The sequence below is a fragment of the Girardinichthys multiradiatus genome, chromosome 7 (assembly GCF_021462225.1).
Source record: "Girardinichthys multiradiatus isolate DD_20200921_A chromosome 7, DD_fGirMul_XY1, whole genome shotgun sequence".
Taxonomy (NCBI): Eukaryota; Metazoa; Chordata; class Actinopteri; order Cyprinodontiformes; family Goodeidae; genus Girardinichthys; species Girardinichthys multiradiatus.
The window spans coordinates 46,897,245-46,917,760 of NC_061800.1; the positions used below are offsets into that span (position 1 = coordinate 46,897,245).

General features: G+C 42.0%; 1 protein-coding gene across 1 annotated transcript in view; it reads left to right on the forward strand.

Annotated features, from left to right (window-relative positions):
- LOC124871355 (PTB domain-containing engulfment adapter protein 1-like) overlaps positions 1-20,516 on the forward strand; it is a 106,889-nt gene that overhangs the window by 42,987 nt on the left and 43,386 nt on the right. Inside the window, exon 3 of the mRNA XM_047370615.1 lies at positions 18,458-18,538. Coding sequence (XP_047226571.1) covers positions 18,511-18,538 — 28 coding nt within the window. The 5' untranslated portion in view covers positions 18,458-18,510. The remainder of the gene's footprint in view (positions 1-18,457; positions 18,539-20,516) is intronic.

Below are 20,516 nucleotides of genomic sequence, written 5' to 3' on the forward strand. Positions count from 1 at the left end.
TGGCTTAGATGGTGGAACAGACACAAACAGAAAACACATTCATGTGAAAAATATCATGTTTGAATGCTGTTATACAGGAAGTTAGCCAGACTGTACAGGAAATGATTGACCACGTGGAAAATGAAGATGAATAGTGGAGATTTGGAAGCTAAGGGCATTCACATCCTGCATGCTTGGAAACACTGAACAGAGTTCAGGTGATCGATCTAATGTCCGTGTTTGGTTTTAGAGAAGCCTGGAGATGTAGGAAGAGACGGATCAGCTTCTAGTTTCAGGGTCGAACACGGTTTTAAAAGCTATCAGCTGTCAGTCAGCTGTGTTTATGACTAACCTTTCCTGCATTTAAAAACAAAATGGATGCTTGGAAATGTATCCATTTGCAAAAAAGATAGCCTGATTAATCAGTTAGCGAATATCAGCTTGTTGGACTAACCCTAACCCTCGCATTAAAATCTCAGCGGGAAACACAAAAACAGCCAAACAGCCACTAAAGTCAGAGTAGTCAACAAATAGCTGTTCTGCACTGAAACCTGCTGTCTTAACAGGACAGTTTACGTTGGATTTTAGCAATCATGTCATGCAGATAATTAGCTTAAGTCCTTCTGTGAATGCCAGAGGAAATAATCCTTGCTATAAATCTGTTGCTGCCCTTTCATTATGTTATTGGAATTTTTGGGAAATGCATTTGGGTTAGCTATAGAGAGATTATGGTCTGACATTACAATAGGACTTGGCTGAGAGACTTGTACTTGCTTAGAAGGGGGAATCCTGCAACTGGAAAAGACTTCATTACTGGGAACTTTTATTCAAGGTTATATTATTTGTGTCTCATTTGAATTTGAAATCAAAGTGGCTGGATTTGATTTCATGATTCAGGTTTCAGGGGAATTCTGTAGGTAAAAGCTCCCGCTCTTACAGAAACGCTCCCAGGTTCACAGAATAATGCAGATTTATTTGGATCATTATCGATTTAGCCTGACCAACAGAAAACAATCAGCATCTGGACTTAATTTAGGAGAACTTAAAAAGCTCAGAGCTGGAAAAGTGCTGCCATGATTGATGTATTTCATCTAGAAACAAGTTATTAAACCCTGACCGCTGCAGTGAGCAGCGTCGCATTCCTATCATTCCAGATGCATCCCATTAGTGGGGTTGAGGGATCAGGAAAACCAATTTTCACATATGAATTGACCACCGATGAGTCCAGACCCGAGATATAATTCACTACCACTGGAGTGAGATAAATGTCGGCACCAGAAACGGATCTCTGCTGGAAGGAAAACTGAAGTAATTAAATATATCTTTTCTTACATTTGTTTGTTAGTGCAAAATATTGAGTTGGTTTAAACCATTTTCATTTTCGCTCTGACTGGAGATATGGAAACTTTCGGCCAGAAGATGTTTTCTGGTCACCATTTGCTGGCTTATGAAGATCAACACACACGTTTACCTTACTTGAGTGCCGTTTTCTCTTGTCTTTCCCATTGTAGGGAGGGCTAAGAGAAATGGGCCTCTGTGTCCTGTTACATTTAAGCCCCAGGGAAACAGAAAGGCATGGATTTTAAATTAAAAGTTCCTAGAAAGTCTGAGAAAATTAAAATGACAAAAATGCTTCAGTTAGGTTTATTTAGCAGTTGCTTAGGGAGTAAAAGGTGTCCGATGTTGTATTGACTGTAAGCAGCCGAGCCTTTTTCCATGTAGGTGAAGGCTGGAACATAAACGGAGCTCCTTCCTCAGAGCCAAGCAGGCGAAGCTGTGCTCCGCCTGTCCATCTCCTGCTCCATTCTGCCACCACTCGTCACCAAAATGCATGACTCATCATTATTTTTTGGATACATTGTCTTGTTTCTGTTGCTTAAATTAATTATATAAATATCTTTATCTCTTCCTGAGTCACACAGATTAGTTTAATTGGAACAGGTCTGGGAACCTGTTGCACTTTTTTACCTTATGTAAATAAAGAGTATTTTATCCTAAACATGAACAATAAATTCCGACTTAAAGTTCTGAAATAGTTTTGTGTGCTGTCCATACATTTAGGAGGGGGCAAAACTATGGAGTTAAATTTGTCTCAATATTATTCAATCAAACAAAAAACTAATCTCAATCAAAAAATATTAAGTTGTGATCAAAACTTTCAGAGTTTTTTCTCACAAAGAGAAAAAAGTTATTTGCAAAACATAAACTTTTATTTGCGCATGTCAAAAATCTTTGGTTACGAGTCTCGCTTTTTTGGTTTTGACGCTCTCTGTTTTTGGTTGAACTCAAAGAATTTTGAGTTCTGGAAACATGAACATCCTGGGCGGGGCCTAAAGACGAACGCTGTAAGACGTTTCCCTATTGGTTAGCGCTGACTAAAGCCGCAGACTCTGATCCCCCGCATCTCTGAACTTCTGCTCCAACTGCAGGGCTTGCAGCATCGCTTCAGTGAGGAGACATCAACTGTACAGAAGAAAACTGCGGTCAAGTGAGCCGAAAGTCAGAAATACGCGGTCACGCCAGCCGACATCAGCTCTCTCTTAAAGATTAGCGTCACGCATACAAGGCGCATTACGGTAATGGAGCAGAAAGGACCCCGATCCTGGCAACGGTTGAGAAAATAAGAGGAAAACAGAAAAGTAACCTTCAGAACATTTATATTAATTACATTTTTACAACTTTCACATTCATGTTTTATGTAAAAGAATAAATATTTTACTGTACAGTTTTGGAGAAATATCTTGTCAAAATACCTCAAAATGCTCAACCATTATAAGCATTTGTCCCACTTTCAGGAATTTATTTCTCCAAAACCATGAGAAGTGACAACACAATCTCTTCAGATTATATTAGAGGGTCATCTATATTATAACCAGAATTAGTATTTCATAATTTCACTGTAGGTTTCTGGAGAAATACACAACTACCCCAAGTGTAGTATATATAATGTGCCTTGTATGCGTGATGCTAATCTTTAAGAGAGAGCTGGTGTCGGCTGGCGTCACCGCGTATTTCTGACTTTCGGCTCACTTGACCGCAATTTTCTTCTGTAGAGTTGATGTCTCCTCACTGAAACGACGCTGCAAGCCCTGCAGTTGGAGCAGAAGTTCAGAGATGCGGGGGATCAGAGTCTGCTGCTTTAGTCAGCGCTAACCAATAGGGAAACGTCTTACAGTGTTCGTCTTTAGGCCCCGCCCAGGATGTTCATGTTTCCAGAACCAAAAAAGCGAGACTCGTAACCAAAGATTTTTGACATGCGCAAATAAAAGTTTATGTTTTGCAAATAACTTTTTTCTCTTTGTGAGAAAAAACTCTGAAAGTTTTGATCACAACTTAATATTTTTTGATTGAATATTATTTTTTTGATTGAGATTAGTTTTTTGTTTGATTGAATAATATTGAGACAAATTTAACTCCATACAAAACTGGAATCAGCCAAAATCTGTCCTGGGGAACATAAAATTGTGACGGCAAATTGCTTCCAGGTCTGCTGCATTTTTATTTTCCTCCAGTGTTTGACAGCCAAACATTTCCTGCTCCAGGCTGCCGGCACGCTGTGTGGCAGCATGTTGTTATTATGATAAAGCCCGTCTCCACAGTCCTGTATTTATGCTTCCATTATGCAAACCTGAGACATTTTTACTGTGATGGGTCTGTTTTGGGGAGGAACGTGTGCCGGGAATGCAGCAGAGGTTCTGCAGACATCATCTCTGATGCTCTCTGCACATAATGTTCATAAAACAGAGTCATTGTTATGTAGCATAATAAACGCCAGCGTGAGATGAGTTCTTGCAGATATTTAGAGGTGAAGTGCGCAGATGTTTCACCACTTTTGATGAGGAAAAACCATCTTTATGATCCACAACAGAGCTGCATTTAGGAGAAATGCTTCACGCGTTGTTCAGAGAAACTGGATTTGTCTGTCATCAAACTGAGCATGAGCAGAGTGGTTCTGAAGAGAAACGTGTCCAGTGGTCTGGTTTCACCACAGACATGTCTGAAGGAATTTTATTTGACATTTAAAATTTTCATCTGATGGAGACCAAGTTGCATCAGGTATGTTCTGACTGCAACATGGAGGTCTTTCTGCTAACTCGCTCAGGTTGCTGCCAGTTTAACCCTTTTATGTACCGCGGTTATTATACCGCTCAGCGCTCAGCTTTACGTCATTTAGCTGCAAACTATGTACTTTATTTTTTGTAGACGACCTTCAGTTTCAGTTTCCTTGAATAAGGAAGAAACACGGCTCATTGGACTGATCCTACAAAAGAAAATAAATTCAGATACTTTAACAATAAAAAATGTATATAGTTTTTAAATTTCAAAAATAATTTTCATTCATCCAAGAAGTTTGTTTCTGATACGAAATGAGACAGCCTCTCTTAAAATATAATAAAACAATGTAAATGTAGTATTAAATATGAAAATATAATTGATCAGTCTTTACTTACATTTAAATAAATAAAGCATGTCTAAAATTATTTATACCCTTCCAAACAAATGGCATTACAGCAAATGCCATTTAAGGATAAAACCCTTCTTCTAACTGCTGAGCAAGCTCTGCACTGGTGGCAACATGGTTCTGCAGCTCTTTCCTGAGAAGGTGATCTTCCTGGGTCATTCTGGGTGGCCTGAAGCCTTCTCTGCAGTGGAACCCCGCATGTTAAAGGTCCTGATGATCCAGAAACCTGATCTTTCATCTTCTCAGCAGCAGGTCCCTGCATGGGGCCCTTTTTGATGCAAACTGCAGCTTTTCTTTGGAGGCAACCATTGCTAACAAAAGAGAAATTATTTCAGCCATGATCTGTCCGTACGTTACACTGATCTGCTAATTCGATTAATGTGGTGATTTCAGCTGATCACATGAATGTACTGACATGATCAGTTTGTGCAGAAGTACAGCTTAATCTGCTTATTATAAAATATTTTAGGACAATTAAGCTCCATATTCATATCCATCTGGTCAGTTTGAACTATAATCTAATAACATTTGAAATGTTGCCACTAAAACCAGCTCTAGAAAACCTGAAAAACACATTTATGTCGCTGCAGAAATCTTTGTTCACAGCCTTCTGTATCAAATATTGTTTTACTCTAAGTCTGTGCTAAACAGAACATCATCTGCAGAATTGGAGCGTGTTCTGAGTGGATTTGTGGGCCTTTAGCCCAGCTCGGTGTTTTCTTGTGTTGGTGCTTGTCTCCGCTTATTAAAGCCCTGGAAATGAATCCAGCTACAGGGTGACCATACCTACAGTATTTGAAGGATCTCTTTATTGTTTTGCTGCTGCTGGCTGTTGAAACATCTTTATGATTCATAGACTAAATAATGACAATGGTGGTGGAAGAAAAATATTTTTTCCTGGTTCTGATGACTTTGAAGAGCTCAACTTTTAATGAAATCCTCGTCACACTAATCAAACTAACCAGGGCCTCCTTGTGGTCCACACAGTGAAGCGTTGTCTTCCCACAGGAGAGGATTTGGGTTCATCCTTTGCCTTATTAACCCGATACAAGCTGCAGAATCCCAGGTGTAAACAGAACCCCTGCAGCTCTTTGTTCTGTTAACTGTGAAGAAAACTGAAGCAACAGGATGAGGTGATGTTGAAGATCTTCTATATGTGGAAGATTAAAGAACAGCTTTGGGATTTTCTTGATTTCAAACTTTATGCAGAAACAGAAACCAGAATCAGGAACTGTTTGGCAGGTGAGCTGTGTGTTGGGCGAGGGTGTAGTTTCTTAGGGGCAGTGCATGCATGGACCAGGTTCTGGTTTCATGGATCAGAGACCACTGTGTAGTTTAAACTCCTTTCAGCCACACATCAGAGCCAGTGGAAGAGTTTTTCTGGACATCCGCGGCATGAAGTAAGGCTCTCCCTTCCCCACGTTGGTCGGCAAGCTGTCAGTCAGCTGTGTATGATGGCTCCGTCATGGTCTGACTCTTGGCAAACAAACTTTGACCCTAAGCAACAAAGTCACTGTAGGTGGTGGCAAAAATAAGAACCTGCGGCATATTATTCGAGTTTTGTATTATTATCTTTATCTAGTAAAAACTGTGTTCATTTATTTTATTATTATTTTTGCCAGATTAATCTGCCTTCTTTGTTATTTTACCCCCGAATTCAACCTGTCTGGATATATGAAGATTACAGCAATATATACATATAATGCAGCTGAGACAGTATTGACACACTATCAGCAGCTTGTTACAGTGGGGCCAAAAAGAATTTAGTCAGCCACTGATTGTGTTACTGATGGTCCCAGCTCTCTGCAGGTCATACATCAGATCCCTCCGTGTAGTTGTGGGATTTTTGGTCACCGTTCTTATGATTATTTTGACCCCACGGGATGAGAGCTTGCGTGGGGCCCCAGTTCGAGGGAGATTATCAGTGGTCTCGCATGTCTTCCATTTTCTTACAATTGCTCCCACAGTTGATGTATTCACACCAACCTGCTTGCCCAATGTAGATCCACTCTTTTATACCTTTAATGCTGTGATAGTTTTACTCAAGGCTATGGTGTCGTGAACCCATACATAGACATGCATAGACTACAGTATTTTAGCTTCCCCTCCATCCAGCATGCGTTGCATTAGTTTGAAGTGGCTCTTTAAGGCCAAACAACATGTGAGAAAACGATCTGCAGACACACTAATAGAGTTTGATTGGAGGTACAGGGGTGTGTTTTTGGCAGCTGTAGCGCAGAAAAACATGTGGCTAACTCATACGATGTAGGCTGTTTTGGTGACACCTGTGGGCATCAGAGTAACACTGCTGGTCAGAAGTGATGCAGATATTTGTGCTTTCACACTAGAACCACATTCACACAGCTTCATGCGTTATTCACTGATACACAGATCGCTTTGCAGGTTGGGGTTCAGCGTCTTGCTCAGTGGCACATTGATATGGGTCAGGGGAGGAAGGTAGAATTGAACCCACATCTTTTCAACTATCAGGTGATTACTGTGCTGATTATGCTTGAATTTTAGTGTCAGTCAGTCAGTCATTTTCTACCGCTTATTCCATAGTGGGTCACGGGGGAGCTGGTGCCTATCTCCAGCAGTCTAGTTTGGAGGTAAATTAAAATCAGGATGATGTGTTCCTTTTTTTTTTTTTAACTGTACATGTTAAAGCATCATGCAGAAAGAGACTCAAAGGACTAATTGGCTTCCTCTCACCCTGATCATACAGAATAATAGCTTCTTCTCTGTTAACCAAGGATGAGATCTGCTCTGATGGTTGGGCCCAGATGTCCTGCTCAGTATTTTCCACTAAAAAAGCTTCTTTCTTTTTAAAGCATCGCTGTTTCAGGGCCAGAGCATCAAACATCAGATGTTTACTTCCATTCAGAAATCCTCCAATTTAAATGGTTTCATATATGAAACTATTCTAGATATTGGGCTAAGACCATGTGTGTGTGCATGTGTGCGTGTGTGTGTGTGTGAGTGTGAGTGTGAGTGTGTGTTTGTATTGTGTAGGTGTGTGAATTTGTCACCTGAAGGTGCAAAGTTGTTAGAAAGGTGAGTTGGTAAAGCTTGTAACACTCAGCAAAGGGCAGGAAGCCTCGGCTCCTGGAGGCAGCCCTAGGGGGACAGACACCAGGCGCCTCCTCAGAGCCACTCTACGTCCCACACAGACACAGGTCATCAGTGAAGCGTTGGAGCAGCAAGCCAAAGTGGGGCTGCCACACTCCCCAGTGCAGGCCCAGAACCCGGTTATCCCAGTGACCCATTGGACCTTGCTTTTTGTTGACGTGAATGAAACTATTAAACCTTCAGGTCTTTCCTAGAAAACTGAAAATAAAGAGCGATTTTATTTTGTGCAATCGGGTTATTCCACATTATTTAGATTTTTCTTTTGATGCATTTGTTTGGTTTCCAGTTCACTTGTTAAGGTTAACAGTCACATTATAAGTGGGAAAACCTTTAAACGTATTTTTGTCTTATCTTTTACATTACAAAAGTCATTACAAACAGAAAGCTTTTTAAGTGATAATGAGAGCTTTTTATAAAAGAGGTTTTTTGTTTTTGGTGTACCATTTACTGGTGCTGTAATCTCTTCCAGTGGTAGAAACAGAAACAACTGATGCTTAGCAACGCTCGCACCATTTTAGTACTGGAACCAGTTTAGCACTTTCACCAGTTTAGTACTGGAACTAGCTTAGCACTGGAACCCAATTGGGTTTTTTTCAGAGATTCAACCAAAAAAATTGAAACAAAATGTATCTTTATGTCTAAACACATTATATTCATATATTGTGGAACAGCAAAGACATCTATACAGGTACCTTGAATTGGCCCTAATGACAGACATCAGTTCTCTTTCAGCCTGTAAACATCCTGCTCACTCAATGCACAAAACACAGCAGCTTCAGCTTTCCACCTTTTCTTTAAGATATTGTTTCCAGTTTATTCTCAATATTTCTACTTTATTCTGTAACAAAGACAAGAAAATCCTCCAAAGATATCCAGATAACTCCAACTATGAAACCATTTGTTTGTTTGCTGTATCTGCAACCTCCATTGACCCACTTGGCACCAAAAGAATACCATCTTCATCTGAAAGTACTGATGTTTGTTGTGTGGAGGGTTCTTTGATGCGTCCCAGGATGGACTGCGTTCAGACTGCTAAACTGAGGCACATACAAGTGTCCTAGCTCACCTCTGGAGGTGGTCTGCAGGAAAACATCCTCGAAGCGTAACAATCAAACCTGGATGTAGTGCTAAATGGACACAATCGAACCCCTCAGGACAAATGTTAGTGCTTAGGGTCTTTGTAACAAAGAGCCAAAAGATCCAAATGAAAATTGGTTATTTGCTGAGTTGTCTGTTCTGTGTCGACATCACTGGGTCAGCCTTTTGATTCTGGAATGATTCATTGGGTCACAGTTAAGTGGCGGAAAATGACCAGATACTGAACCGAAGATGGTTGGAACAACATTTTCATGGACTGATTCTTGTTTTGTCATGGGTCAGGGGGATCCACTGTGACTTTTGTATTTCTGAATTTTATTGGTTTTTAAACTTTTTAAACTTGGATTCTCCTTCTGGAGGTAATATTCTCTGCCTGAAGAGACTGCATCTGAATCTCTTAATGGCTTTAAAAATATTTGACTGCATGTATTGTGCAGGATATGTAATAACATTAAATTGCATGCTGCCAAGAAACGTCAGAAGGTTCTGGTGTTTAGAGCGACCATTCCAGCTGAAATCCATCTTTTCTATGGTACATCTCCTCTGCAGAGCTGCTCGTAAGGAGCACTAATCTTGTGTAGGTTTCAGGTTTAAATGAAAATCCACAGAGATGCTCCTTATTGAGATGCACGTTCCTGCTTCTCCACCCACTCCCAGAAAAACACACTCACATCCCAGGAAGGGATTGAAATAATTGGAGCCAGAATATATGCAGGTCTGTGAGGAAACAAACGAAGTCTGCAGAGGGATGGAAATGTTGAGGCTGAAAGCCGGGAATGTGGAGCAACTTCCATACTTATCGTAATTACCTGAGTTGTAAAATGGTCTTTATTTTTACCCTGTTTGGTCCGAATTGGCCCAGTTGTCTTGAAGGTGTCCCCACCTCATGCAGCTGTTCATACAGACCCACACATGCAATGATCCTGGACAGAGAAGTGCAAAAACTCTGAGAAAACAGAACCGCACCAAAAGTGAGACCCTCCCTGCCTTAAATGGTCTATCATGCATGAAACTAAAGTTCTGCCAGGCAGCAAAAACACACCACCACTTCCACCACTACCACCCAAGGCCATATGCAAGCAGAATGTGTAACCAGAATCCAAACAAAGAACAGGAAATGCCTTCTTCAGCTCATAAAGACCTTTGTAAAACAGCTGAATCGTGGTTGTGAGCTACATGCGTGATGTTTTGCAAATAATTGTTAAAAAAGGTAGGTGGTGTTGCACTTCGGACACATCCGAGGCATTCATGTGTCCAAACATGCTAGAAGTCTAGTAAAAAATGAAATTATTTCCTTTGGGAGGAATAAATCCTACTGTTGAGTAGATCCTCTTGGAGTTCTAGGTTTTACTGATCAGAAATTGTTCTGGAGAAACATGTCTCAGTATTGTTCTCTCATGGCATTGTGGAGGTATTTTGGTCAATTTTTCATTCCAGCACTGCTTCACTTCATTGAGGTTTGCAGACATTTGCTTTTACAAAGCCCTCTGGACGTCCTCCCACATTTCAAACACCCTGAGGTCTAGACTTTGACTACACCATTGCATCACCCTGATTCTTTTTCAGCCTTCCTGTTGTAGATTAGCTGCTGTTTTGGCATCATTGCATTGGCTGGTGGAGTTCTCCCCGGGGGGGGCTATAATTATAGTTGTGTATATATAAAATAATTTTTTTCCCAAACATGGCTAGTCTCGGTGCATTTTCCACATTGATCCTAGTTTTGCCCCTTTTCCACTGGCTCTTCTTGGCCACATGGCTTTGCTCCACTTGGTCTCGCTCCACTCGGCACAGATTTTGTATGACGGAATGTCATAAAATTTTTTTTATATATAAAATGAACCACTAGGATAATTATCTGGACCACAGCCCAGCCAGAACCTCTAAAATAAGGCTCAGGGGTTCTGATGTGAGGGGTATGGTAGGAGAAGCAGAGAGGAGAGATGCTGCTGTCTGGATGGTACCTCTTGGAAAACCTTCTCATTTCTCCTGGTCCCATAGCCAATCAGTGAACAGCAGTCTGTTCACGTCACATTTAGTCTCGACTCATCCCAAAGTAGGTGAAAAAAAGTAGGTATGGAAAAACAGAAATAGAAACGCTCGAAAAGCGGGCCGAGTGGAGTGAAGCCAGGCTAAGACAGCCAATGGAAAAGGGGCACTTATTTCTCCCACTTTGCCTTTTCTGAAACATGCTTTAAATCAGTCCTACCTGTCTTAATTCATGCCACATCATGGACAACGATCGAGTCTAGAGTCTCTCTCTGTCTTTGGACTGCTGATAATTTAGATTTTCGACTAATCAGGTCCAAGCTTTTCTCTTCAAGCTTCTGCTGATACAATCTCCTCTGAAGAGGTTCCTTTTTAGGAGATTTCACTGAATTGTTTAACTCCTCCATTCTGCTTCTCTATCTATCCAGCCCTCACCTCTCGACCTGTCAATCAGCCGCACTTTATGACGTGATCCCATGTACTTGGTGGTGGTGGTGTGTAAAGAGGCTCTGGAAGAAGAAAGCTGTGCTCCAAATTGTCCTACCTGTGGTATTGAAGGAGGAGCGACGTACTTAAAACGTGGTACTTATAACGTTGCACTTATAATGAGAGCCTAGGGGCAAAGATTTCTGAGCCCTCCGAGCAGGAATATTTCACCAATCAGACAGCATGAATGAACGAAAGTTTACTAATCATTAACTATCAAATATTTATCTTTCTCATCTTAAATATACACGTACTCGTACTCGTCGTCTTCTGCTTTATCCGGGACCGGGTCGCGGGGGCAGCAGACTCAGTGAAGACACCCAGAAGTTCCTTTCCCCAGACACGTCCCTCCAACGTGTCCCAGGCCTCCTCCCGGTGGGACGTCCGTGAAACACCTCCCGAGGAAGGCGTCCAGGAGGCATCCAGTAAAGATGCCCGAGCCACCTCAACTGGCTCCTCTCGATGTGGAGAAGCAGCGGCTCTACTCCAAGCTCCTCCCGGATGGCCGAGCTCCTCACCCTATCTCTAAGGGAGTGCCCGGCCACCCTACAGAGGAAGCTCATTTCAGCCGCTTGTATCCGGGATCTCGTTCTTTCGGTCACTGTAGCAAATGAACCATGTAGGACTGTTTGTGTCACTGTCACGTTGGGGTTTTGAGGCGGACCAAAGTGCAGACAAGAGCTTGGCAGCAGCATGTTAAAGGAAGGCTTTATCTTTATTCTTAGGCTTTCCAAAGACGTAGCAAAGACGTAGCATAACCTCTGCAGGAGTTAACATGAGTAGAGCAAAAACTTACATGAATCTCCTGAGCAGGAGCAAAGCACAAACTGAACATCAACAGGGTAGTGAACGGGAGGAACCAGCGAAGAACAAAGAGAATCAGAGAGCTTATAAGCAGAGGGGAGTGAGGTATGAACCAATGAGAACCAGAGGTAGGAAATCAGAGGAGGATGGAAAACAGGTGTGAACCAGGCTGCAGAGAACTGAGGGAGTATGGATAGTTGCTAAGGAGACCTAACTAGAAAACAAAGGGGACATGAGAGGAGCTGTATTAAGACATAACCAAAAATAGACATTAACGAAAGTAAACACAGAACTGGAGAAAATGAAGGAACACTACAACCTAATAATTAACAAAGAACCCATAAAGAAACCTTGACCGTAGAATAAACAAAACCTAAGCAAACACTGACTCAAGTAACAGAAAAGGAAACAAAGAACTATAAAATGTGCAAACCAAAAGTAAACAATAACTAAAGCTAACCTAAAAAGGAGGCTGGAACTATAGAAACAAAACCGAGGAACTAAACTAAGAAAGAGAACAAATACCTAACATAAATAAACATGGAGATACTAAATGAGAAACTAGACTAAAGAATCCTGGGAGACAAAGAACTATAATAATAATAATAAGAAGAAGATGAAGATGAAGAAGAAGAAAACCATAACAAGAAATAGGAAAGCTGCCACTAAAGGAACTAGGAGCGAGGGGAGAGAAAACAACACTGGGGGGCAGTAGAAGGAAATAAACAAACAACCATGACTACAAAACCAAACTAAAGTCAAAACACAAAACCACCACAAAGTCCAAAATGTCGCACCACCACAGTTTGCAGGTAATGGGGTTGGGCCTGAAGAACACTCTGCCTTTTTGTTGTCTTTGTCCATCCATGCATCCATGGTTCATTGTTTTCTGTTTACCTGAGATTGTGTTATAGTTGTAACAGGTCCTTCCAGGGGACCCTAAGGTGTTCCCAGGCCAGAAGCAATACCTTTCTACTGATGATGCTTCAGCTGTATGGACTTGTCTGAGAAACCTGACTGCCTATAGGAGCCCCCCCACCCATCCTGAACAGAGTCGTCTCCTGGCCAACCGTCTGAATGGCTTCTACTGCAGACATGACAGGAAGCCGTTCACACCTCAAACCATCTCCTCCACATCCCATTCACATCCCCCATACACCCTGTGTATGGGGGAAGTGGTCCACTCAGCTGTGGACCACTTCAGGTTCTTAGGAAGCACCATCTCTGAGGATCTGAGATGGTCTTCACACATAGACAATGTTCAGAAGAAGGCCCAGCAGAGACTGTACTTCCTGAGGCAACTCAAGAAGTTCAACCTTCCACAGGAGCTGCTGGTCATCGTCTACACTGCCATCATTCAGTCTGTCCTGTCTTCATCCATCTCAGTGTGGTTTGGATCATCCACAAAACAGGACAGGTCCAGACTGCAACGAATAATCAGGACTGCAGAGAGAATAATCAGAGCTGAGCTTCCCTCCATCCAGGACCTATACAGGTCTAGGGTCAGAAAAAGAGCTGCTAAAATCTCTGCAGACCCCACACACCCTGCACATAAACTGTTCAGAGTTTTACCTTCAGGTGGCGCTACAGAGCACTGTTCACTAAAACCAGCCGCCACAGAGACAGTTTCTTCCCCCAGGCTGTTTCTCTGATGAACATTTAATAGAGTACCAAACAACTGCATCCTGAAGTCGCCAACCGTAGAGGGAGCCGGGATGAAGCCACCTTTTTCCAAATGGGAGCCTCATCCTGGATGAAGCCATGGCTTTTCCCGACCAGACACGTTTCTCTCCATGACTGCACCTTGAGATCCTGTCCATGAAAAACAAACACAGAGTTCAACCCACATTGGGAAGAAGCTAGACTTTGTACCAAAAATATGGACAAAGCTCTTGCTTTGGTTGCAGAGAAACCTGATAGATCTTACAAACATCCCATAGTATCCCGTACTCCCACAAAATACCTTGAAGGATGTCCAGATCCACAAAACACTAAAACTGGACAACTGAACTCCCATGACCCTTCATAGCAGTTCCTCAAGAGTGAAGATCTGGTTCACTGCTTCACAGCCAGGATGAAAGTCATTCTTGAAATGGAAATCCTCCTCTACCCAAGCTTCAGAAACCAATCTGAGCCTCTTTTCCAACATCCCAGAGTTCCCAGAAAGACAATGTGATACCTCTTCAGGTCTCTGGTCCCCTTTCTTAAAGATTGGGACCACCACCCCAGTCTGCCGCTCCACAGATGTACCAGACTGGTCCAAATCAGCTGCTGCAGAGCTTTAGACTTCAGAAGACTGTGTTGCTCTGCAGTCTTTTATGGAAAATGTTCCATGTTTCAGGTTGTTCCTGAAAGTGATGACAGACTGATAACTTTTCCACAGAACGTTAGGACAATAAATCCGAACTATCCCTTTTAAGGTGTAGTTTTTTCCCAAACAGTGGCTCTATGCTGTGCTCAGCTTCTGTTAAATAAATAAAGGGCTGGTTTTTAATAATTTGAAGTTTTATTTGCATAATTTCAGCATCTGGTGGGGATTTAATGATTTATTTTATCATGTTTTCATGCGTTAAATAACAGAAAGTGTCACTTTGGGGTTTGTTGCTTACCTCCTGTGTGTCTCGGTGTAAAAATCCCTGCAGAAAGGGGTCCCCACTCTTTTTCTTTTTTAAATGAAACTGCTTTTGGACACACTGTGGGCGGAGGAAGTTGGGTTTGGATGCCAGCTATTTTGTGTTAAGGCAAAAACTTCTTGTAGAGCTTGCAGACCTCATCATCCCTCCTTACTGCGGTCCTTAGCTTAGCACCATCTGGTCCACAGCTGAAAACTATTAAGATCCGCTGGAACTTCCTGCTCTCTGTTCCTCTGCAGTTTCAGGACAAGTAAGTACATTTTATCTCAGTTCTGCTATTGTTTGCCTGCGTTTCTCCATGTTTCCATCTCACTGTAGAGGCTAGATGAGCTTTTTGTTGATAAAGTCGGTCATGGTGGTGCATTCAATTCAGTGGAGTCAACGTGCTGGGCGCTGATAGAGTGAGCCGGGCGTTTAAATGGGACAGCAAGACACCACGGTGGATACAGCCGAGGAATTCTGGGTCGAATTCGTAATAAAGTTCTGATGGCTCGGGTTTTTAGGAGCTGTGGGAGAAAAGAAAGGATCTGTGCTGATCTGTGCATGTTGGTTCCACAATGTAGAGCTAGAAACCTGCTTCCTTTTTAACACATATGGCTGAGATTAGTGAGTAAGCTTGAAGGCATTCAGAACTTTGCTTCGTCTTCATCTTTTTTAAAGTATTTTCCAGCCCTGATCCTGTAAAACTTTGACTTCATTTCCATATCCTTTTTTCTGCTCAGGAGAAAAATCAGCTGCATTTACAATAAGATTATTTTCCAGCTCGATTTCAAAAGGTTTCCTTCACATCAGGTAAATGTTCAGACCGGGCTTGTTTATACAAAGACTGGCTGTAAGTGAACGGACTCCTGGTTCTGATTTTCCGTGTTTTCTATCATTTGCGGGAACATTTTTGCAGACAGATTCATGCAGACCAAACGTGTTGCAGCTTTCAAACAGAGACCCAGGACTTTTGCAGACCGGTGTTAACTTTATGTGTGTGTTTGTGTGCATGTGTGTGCTTACTTCATAAGCAGTTGTTCTGAGCTAAATATTTGAGTATTTTTGCATACTTTACAGTTTTAGGCTGGATTTCTGCAGAAAGCCACTGCAATTGGTGAGCTCTGCAGGGAGACTCCAAAGGTTTGCAGCCCAGTGTTAACTTCATGTGTGTGCCTGTTTGCGTGTGTGTCTTGGGGTCAGCGGATCTCCCACAGGGATTCTGTTGAATCACCAGACAGGAAGCTATTAAAACAAGCCCAGCAGGGCCGCTGTCAGTCAGAAAGGCCGATATAACAGAGAAGTGTGGAGTGGAGGGGTTGTGTCACAAACAAACACAAAGGTGGGTCGACTTTGTCTGCAGCCAGATGTTTCCACAGTTAGTCTCAGCTTTGACCCGAGTATTAAAATGCTTCAGTTTACATGATGTGAAACAGCTATTTCTGGTGCATTATAGTGTATATTTTTAATTGCATAAGATGGGACAATTAGTTAAGAACAGTTTTTAAGCATCTATTGTATCACTAAACCCGCCCCCTAATTGATGCCCCTTTTGCTTCAGCTTTTATTAACCTGAAAACAATAAAAATAGCAGAAACATAAAAGGAAAAAAGTGTTTCTGTTACAAAAGATTACCAAGATAAAAGAAAACAGTCATGCACTTGAACAGAAAAAGCTCGTTATCTAAAACAGACACTGAGCAGCAAGGCCACTGCCAAGGTCTTCATTTTGAAGAACGTTTGATGCAGAGATCTGCAGAACTCCCTCTGTAGTGTTTCTTTTTTAATCTTAACAATGAAGGCATTCATCTCTGGCATCCTAGACCTGTAATGAAAAAATGCATGTTCACTTTTCCAGCTGAGATATTCTGGAAGTTTTTTCAGATGGAGGAATGTTGAAGTCCCCGCCCAAAACTCTGTTCCATTTAAACGTTCTGCAGCTTTTTCCAGGGTTTCTGCTGGAGGGAGAACCTTTTTACAATGAGAACCCACATGCATCATGTCCAGCTGTCCTTCAATGTCTTTCACTTTGCATCACCTGGGAAAAGTATTCACACCCCCTGAACTTTTCCTACATTTTGTCGCACTACACTGACAGACAACAATAAAAACAAGTTTTATGGGGGAAATTTAATGCGGCAGAGCAACACAAAATGGTGCATAACTGGTAAGCTGTGGTTTTCAACATTCGCTTCAAATCCAAATCTAAAGTAAACTTTTAAAATAGAAAAGCTCTTTGCAATGAATTAATCTGCAGCTGAGCCTCAACAATAATCTGAAATCACTGTCAGCTTTTCCCTTAAAAAACTGAAGCTGCCTCAAAATCTAAAAAACATTTGCTGTCAAAACCTTTGACCATGATTGTATCTGTGTTTGTGATTACTGAAAGAAATACTAGTGGTCAACAACTCATTTATTCATACTAGTAGGCAAGGCAAGTTTGTTTTTTAGCACCATTCTTACTCAAGTTCTTTAAAGGAGATCCAAGAATAGACAGAAAATAACAAAGCATAAAAGCTTTGCATAAAAGAAAAAAATGTTCAAAACAGATATTAGTTGTTTCAAAAAGTTCATTATTCTGACTCGTTGATCAACAGCTGCAGTAATAAAGCCTGTTTTCGGTCCTGATTCAATGGAACCAACAGCTTCTGAACATCTCACGTTTTCAGGCAGTTTGTTCCAGAGGTGAGGAGCCTAGAAACTAAATGCTGCCTCACCTTGTTTAGTTCTGGTTCTGGAAACACTGAGTAAGCAGGTCTCTGAAGACCGGAGTGGTCTGCATGTTTCATACCTGACAAGCAACTCAGAAAGGTGTTCCAGTACCAGACCATCTAGTGCTTTATGGACCAGTAGCAGAAGTTTAAAATCTATTCCTTGACAAACCGGGAGGCAGTGCTTTAAGAACTGGTTCTGATATGATCCATGTTCCTTCAGTGTCTTCTCTGGGTCTATTTATCAGTATTTATAAACGGTATAACAGCAGATGACATATGACCTCCAGTTCCAACCAATCAGGACAGAGTTAACAGCTCAGTGTTTTGGTCGTTTTGTTGAACCTGCTCCCATTTCAGCTTTCCGACCGTTCTTTGTCATATTTTTTATGACAAGTGGAAAATGCTAGTCATGGGAAAATGTAGTTGGTGTTTCTGCCGGGGTTAATGTGTTTCTGAAAAATCCGAGTTCTGAGACGGCCGTAATGAAGGAGACCCCCCTCCTTCTTTTCCCACAGCCAAAAAGTCAGGAATATTGATTGTTGCTGACAGGGACCACTCCAGCACCGTTTGTCCTTGTCGTTCTCCAGATTGCCGAACACTCGTGGCGAAGTGATGCAGGGCGTTTGAATCGGGGTCACATTCAGAAATACTGCGGAGGTGGATGTTTTTTCATTTGCAAAAGAAATTATTTAAATGAGTTTTTTTGTACAACTGAAGGTGGAGAATGGTGCTGTTTTGTATTTGCTTTAATCCAGACAAGGTTGGTGTGAGTGGAGCTCCTTTGTGCACCAACTCTGACCTTGTGTGACATATTACAACTCTCAGAAAGGTCTGAATGGATGTTGTGTTTTGCAGAAAAAAAACTTTGGTTTAATAAGAAACAGGACCGAAGAACCTCATAATGAACATTTTTACTGAGCCTGAAACAGAACATCCTGTTTTCTCAGTACGACCATGTTACCGGGACACTTTCCACTCGGACTGAGAATGATGGAAGTTAGTGGGAAACAAATAGAAATAGAAACCGTCCTGGAACTGTTTCCTTTAGTAAACCTTACCTCATCCTCGCATGATGGAGAATTTGCTTTCTTGTTTTTCTGGGACTGTTTTCAGACTTTCTGTTGACTTTTAGCGAAGGTTTGAGGTTAAAAACCTTTTTTAACTCTCATCTCCTGCTGCTGTTTTTAGGTGGAGGATTGGCAGACAGTCAGGAGGGACTTCAGCAACTCACATTTTCCACTATGAATCGTGCTTTCAACAGGAAGAAAGGTAAGCAGGTCCAGCCTCCTTACTGGGAAACCTGTTTTAGGTTCCAGAGGAAGCTCACGCTCTTCCCATCGGGTCAGGTGTTCCCAAACATCTGCAGTGTGCTGGCGCCTCGGTGTCAATGGGCTAAGCATACAGGTCCTTCTCAAAATATTAGCATATTGTGATAAAGTTCATTATTTTCCATAATGTCATGATGAAAATTTAACATTCATATATTTTAGATTCATTGCACACTAACTGAAATATTTCAGGTCTTTTATTGTCTTAATACGGATGATTGTGGCATACAGCTCATGAAAACCCAAAATTCCTATCTCACAAAATTAGCATATTTCATCCGACCAATAAAAGAAAAGTGTTTTTAATACAAAAAACGTCAACCTTCAAATAATCATGTACAGTTATGCACTCAATACTTGGTCGGGAATCCTTTGGCAGAAATGACTGCTTCAATGCGGCATGGCATGGAGGCAATCAGCCTATGGCACTGCTGAGGTCTTATGGAGGCCCAGGATGCTTCGATAGCGGCCTTTAACTCATCCAGAGTGTTGGGTCTTGAGTCTCTCAACGTTCTCTTCACAATATCCCACAGATTCTCTATGGGGTTCAGGTCAGGAGAGTTGGCAGGCCAATTGAGCACAGTGATACCATGGACAGTAAACCATTTACCAGTGGTTTTGGCACTGTGAGCAGGTGCCAGGTCATGCTGAAAAATGAAATCTTCATCTCCATAAAGCTTTTCAGCAGATGGAAGCATGAAGTGCTCCAAAATCTCCTGATAGCTAGCTGCATTGACCCTGCCCTTGATAAAACACAGTGGACCAACACCAGCAGCTGACACGGCACCCCAGACCATCACTGACTGTGGGTACTTGACACTGGACTTCTGGCATTTTGGCATTTCCTTCTCCCCAGTCTTCCTCCAAACTCTAGCACCTTGATTTCCGAATGACATGCAGAATTTGCTTTCATCCGAAAAAAGTACTTTGGACCACTGAGCAACAGTCCAGTGCTGCTTCTCCGTAGCCCAGGTCAGGCGCTTCTGCCGCTGTTTCTGGTTCAAAAGTGGCGTGACCTGGGGAATGCGGCACCTGTAGCCCATTTCCTGCACACGCCTGTGCACGGTGGCTCTGGATGTTTCTACTCCAGACTCAGTCCACTGCTTCCGCAGGTCCCCCAAGGTCTGGAATCGGCCCTTCTCCACAATCTTCCTCAGGGTCCGGTCACCTCTTCTCGTTGTGCAGTGTTTTCTGCCACACTTTTTCCTTCCCACAGACTTCCCACTGAGGTGCCTTGATACAGCACTCTGGGAACAGCCTATTCGTTCAGAAATGTCTTTCTGTGTCTTACCCTCTTGCTTGAGGGTGTCAATAGTGGCCTTCTGGACAGCAGTCAGGTCCGCAGTCTTACCCATGATTGGGGTTTTGAGTGATGAACCAGGCTGGGAGTTTTAAAGGCCTCAGGAATCTTTTGCAGGTGTTTAGAGTTAACTCGTTGATTCAGATGATTAGGTTCATAGCTCGTTTAGAGACCCTTTTAATGATATGCTAATTTTGTGAGATAGGAATTTTGGGTTTTCATGAGCTGTATGCCAAAATCATCCGTATTAAGACAATAAAAGACCTGAAATATTTCAGTTAGTGTGCAATGAATCTAAAATATATGAATGTTAAATTTTCATCATGACATTATGGAAAATAATGAACTTTATCACAATATGCTAATTTTTTGAGAAGGACCTGTACTGTGGTAGTTGTGCTTTCAACTACATTCCACAGCATCACTGCTATCGCCTCAGTACATGTTAACAAATCCAGCTCACAAAGGGTTTCTGTGGAAAATCAGATTGGTGTAAAACTACAAATTTCTTAGACTGCAAGGTGGGGTGAGAGTCTGGTGGAAATCAGCACCCATCACTGGACTAATGTGGCTACATTTATAAAGCAGGAGCAGATTTGATCAGGCCACAGGCAGAGAT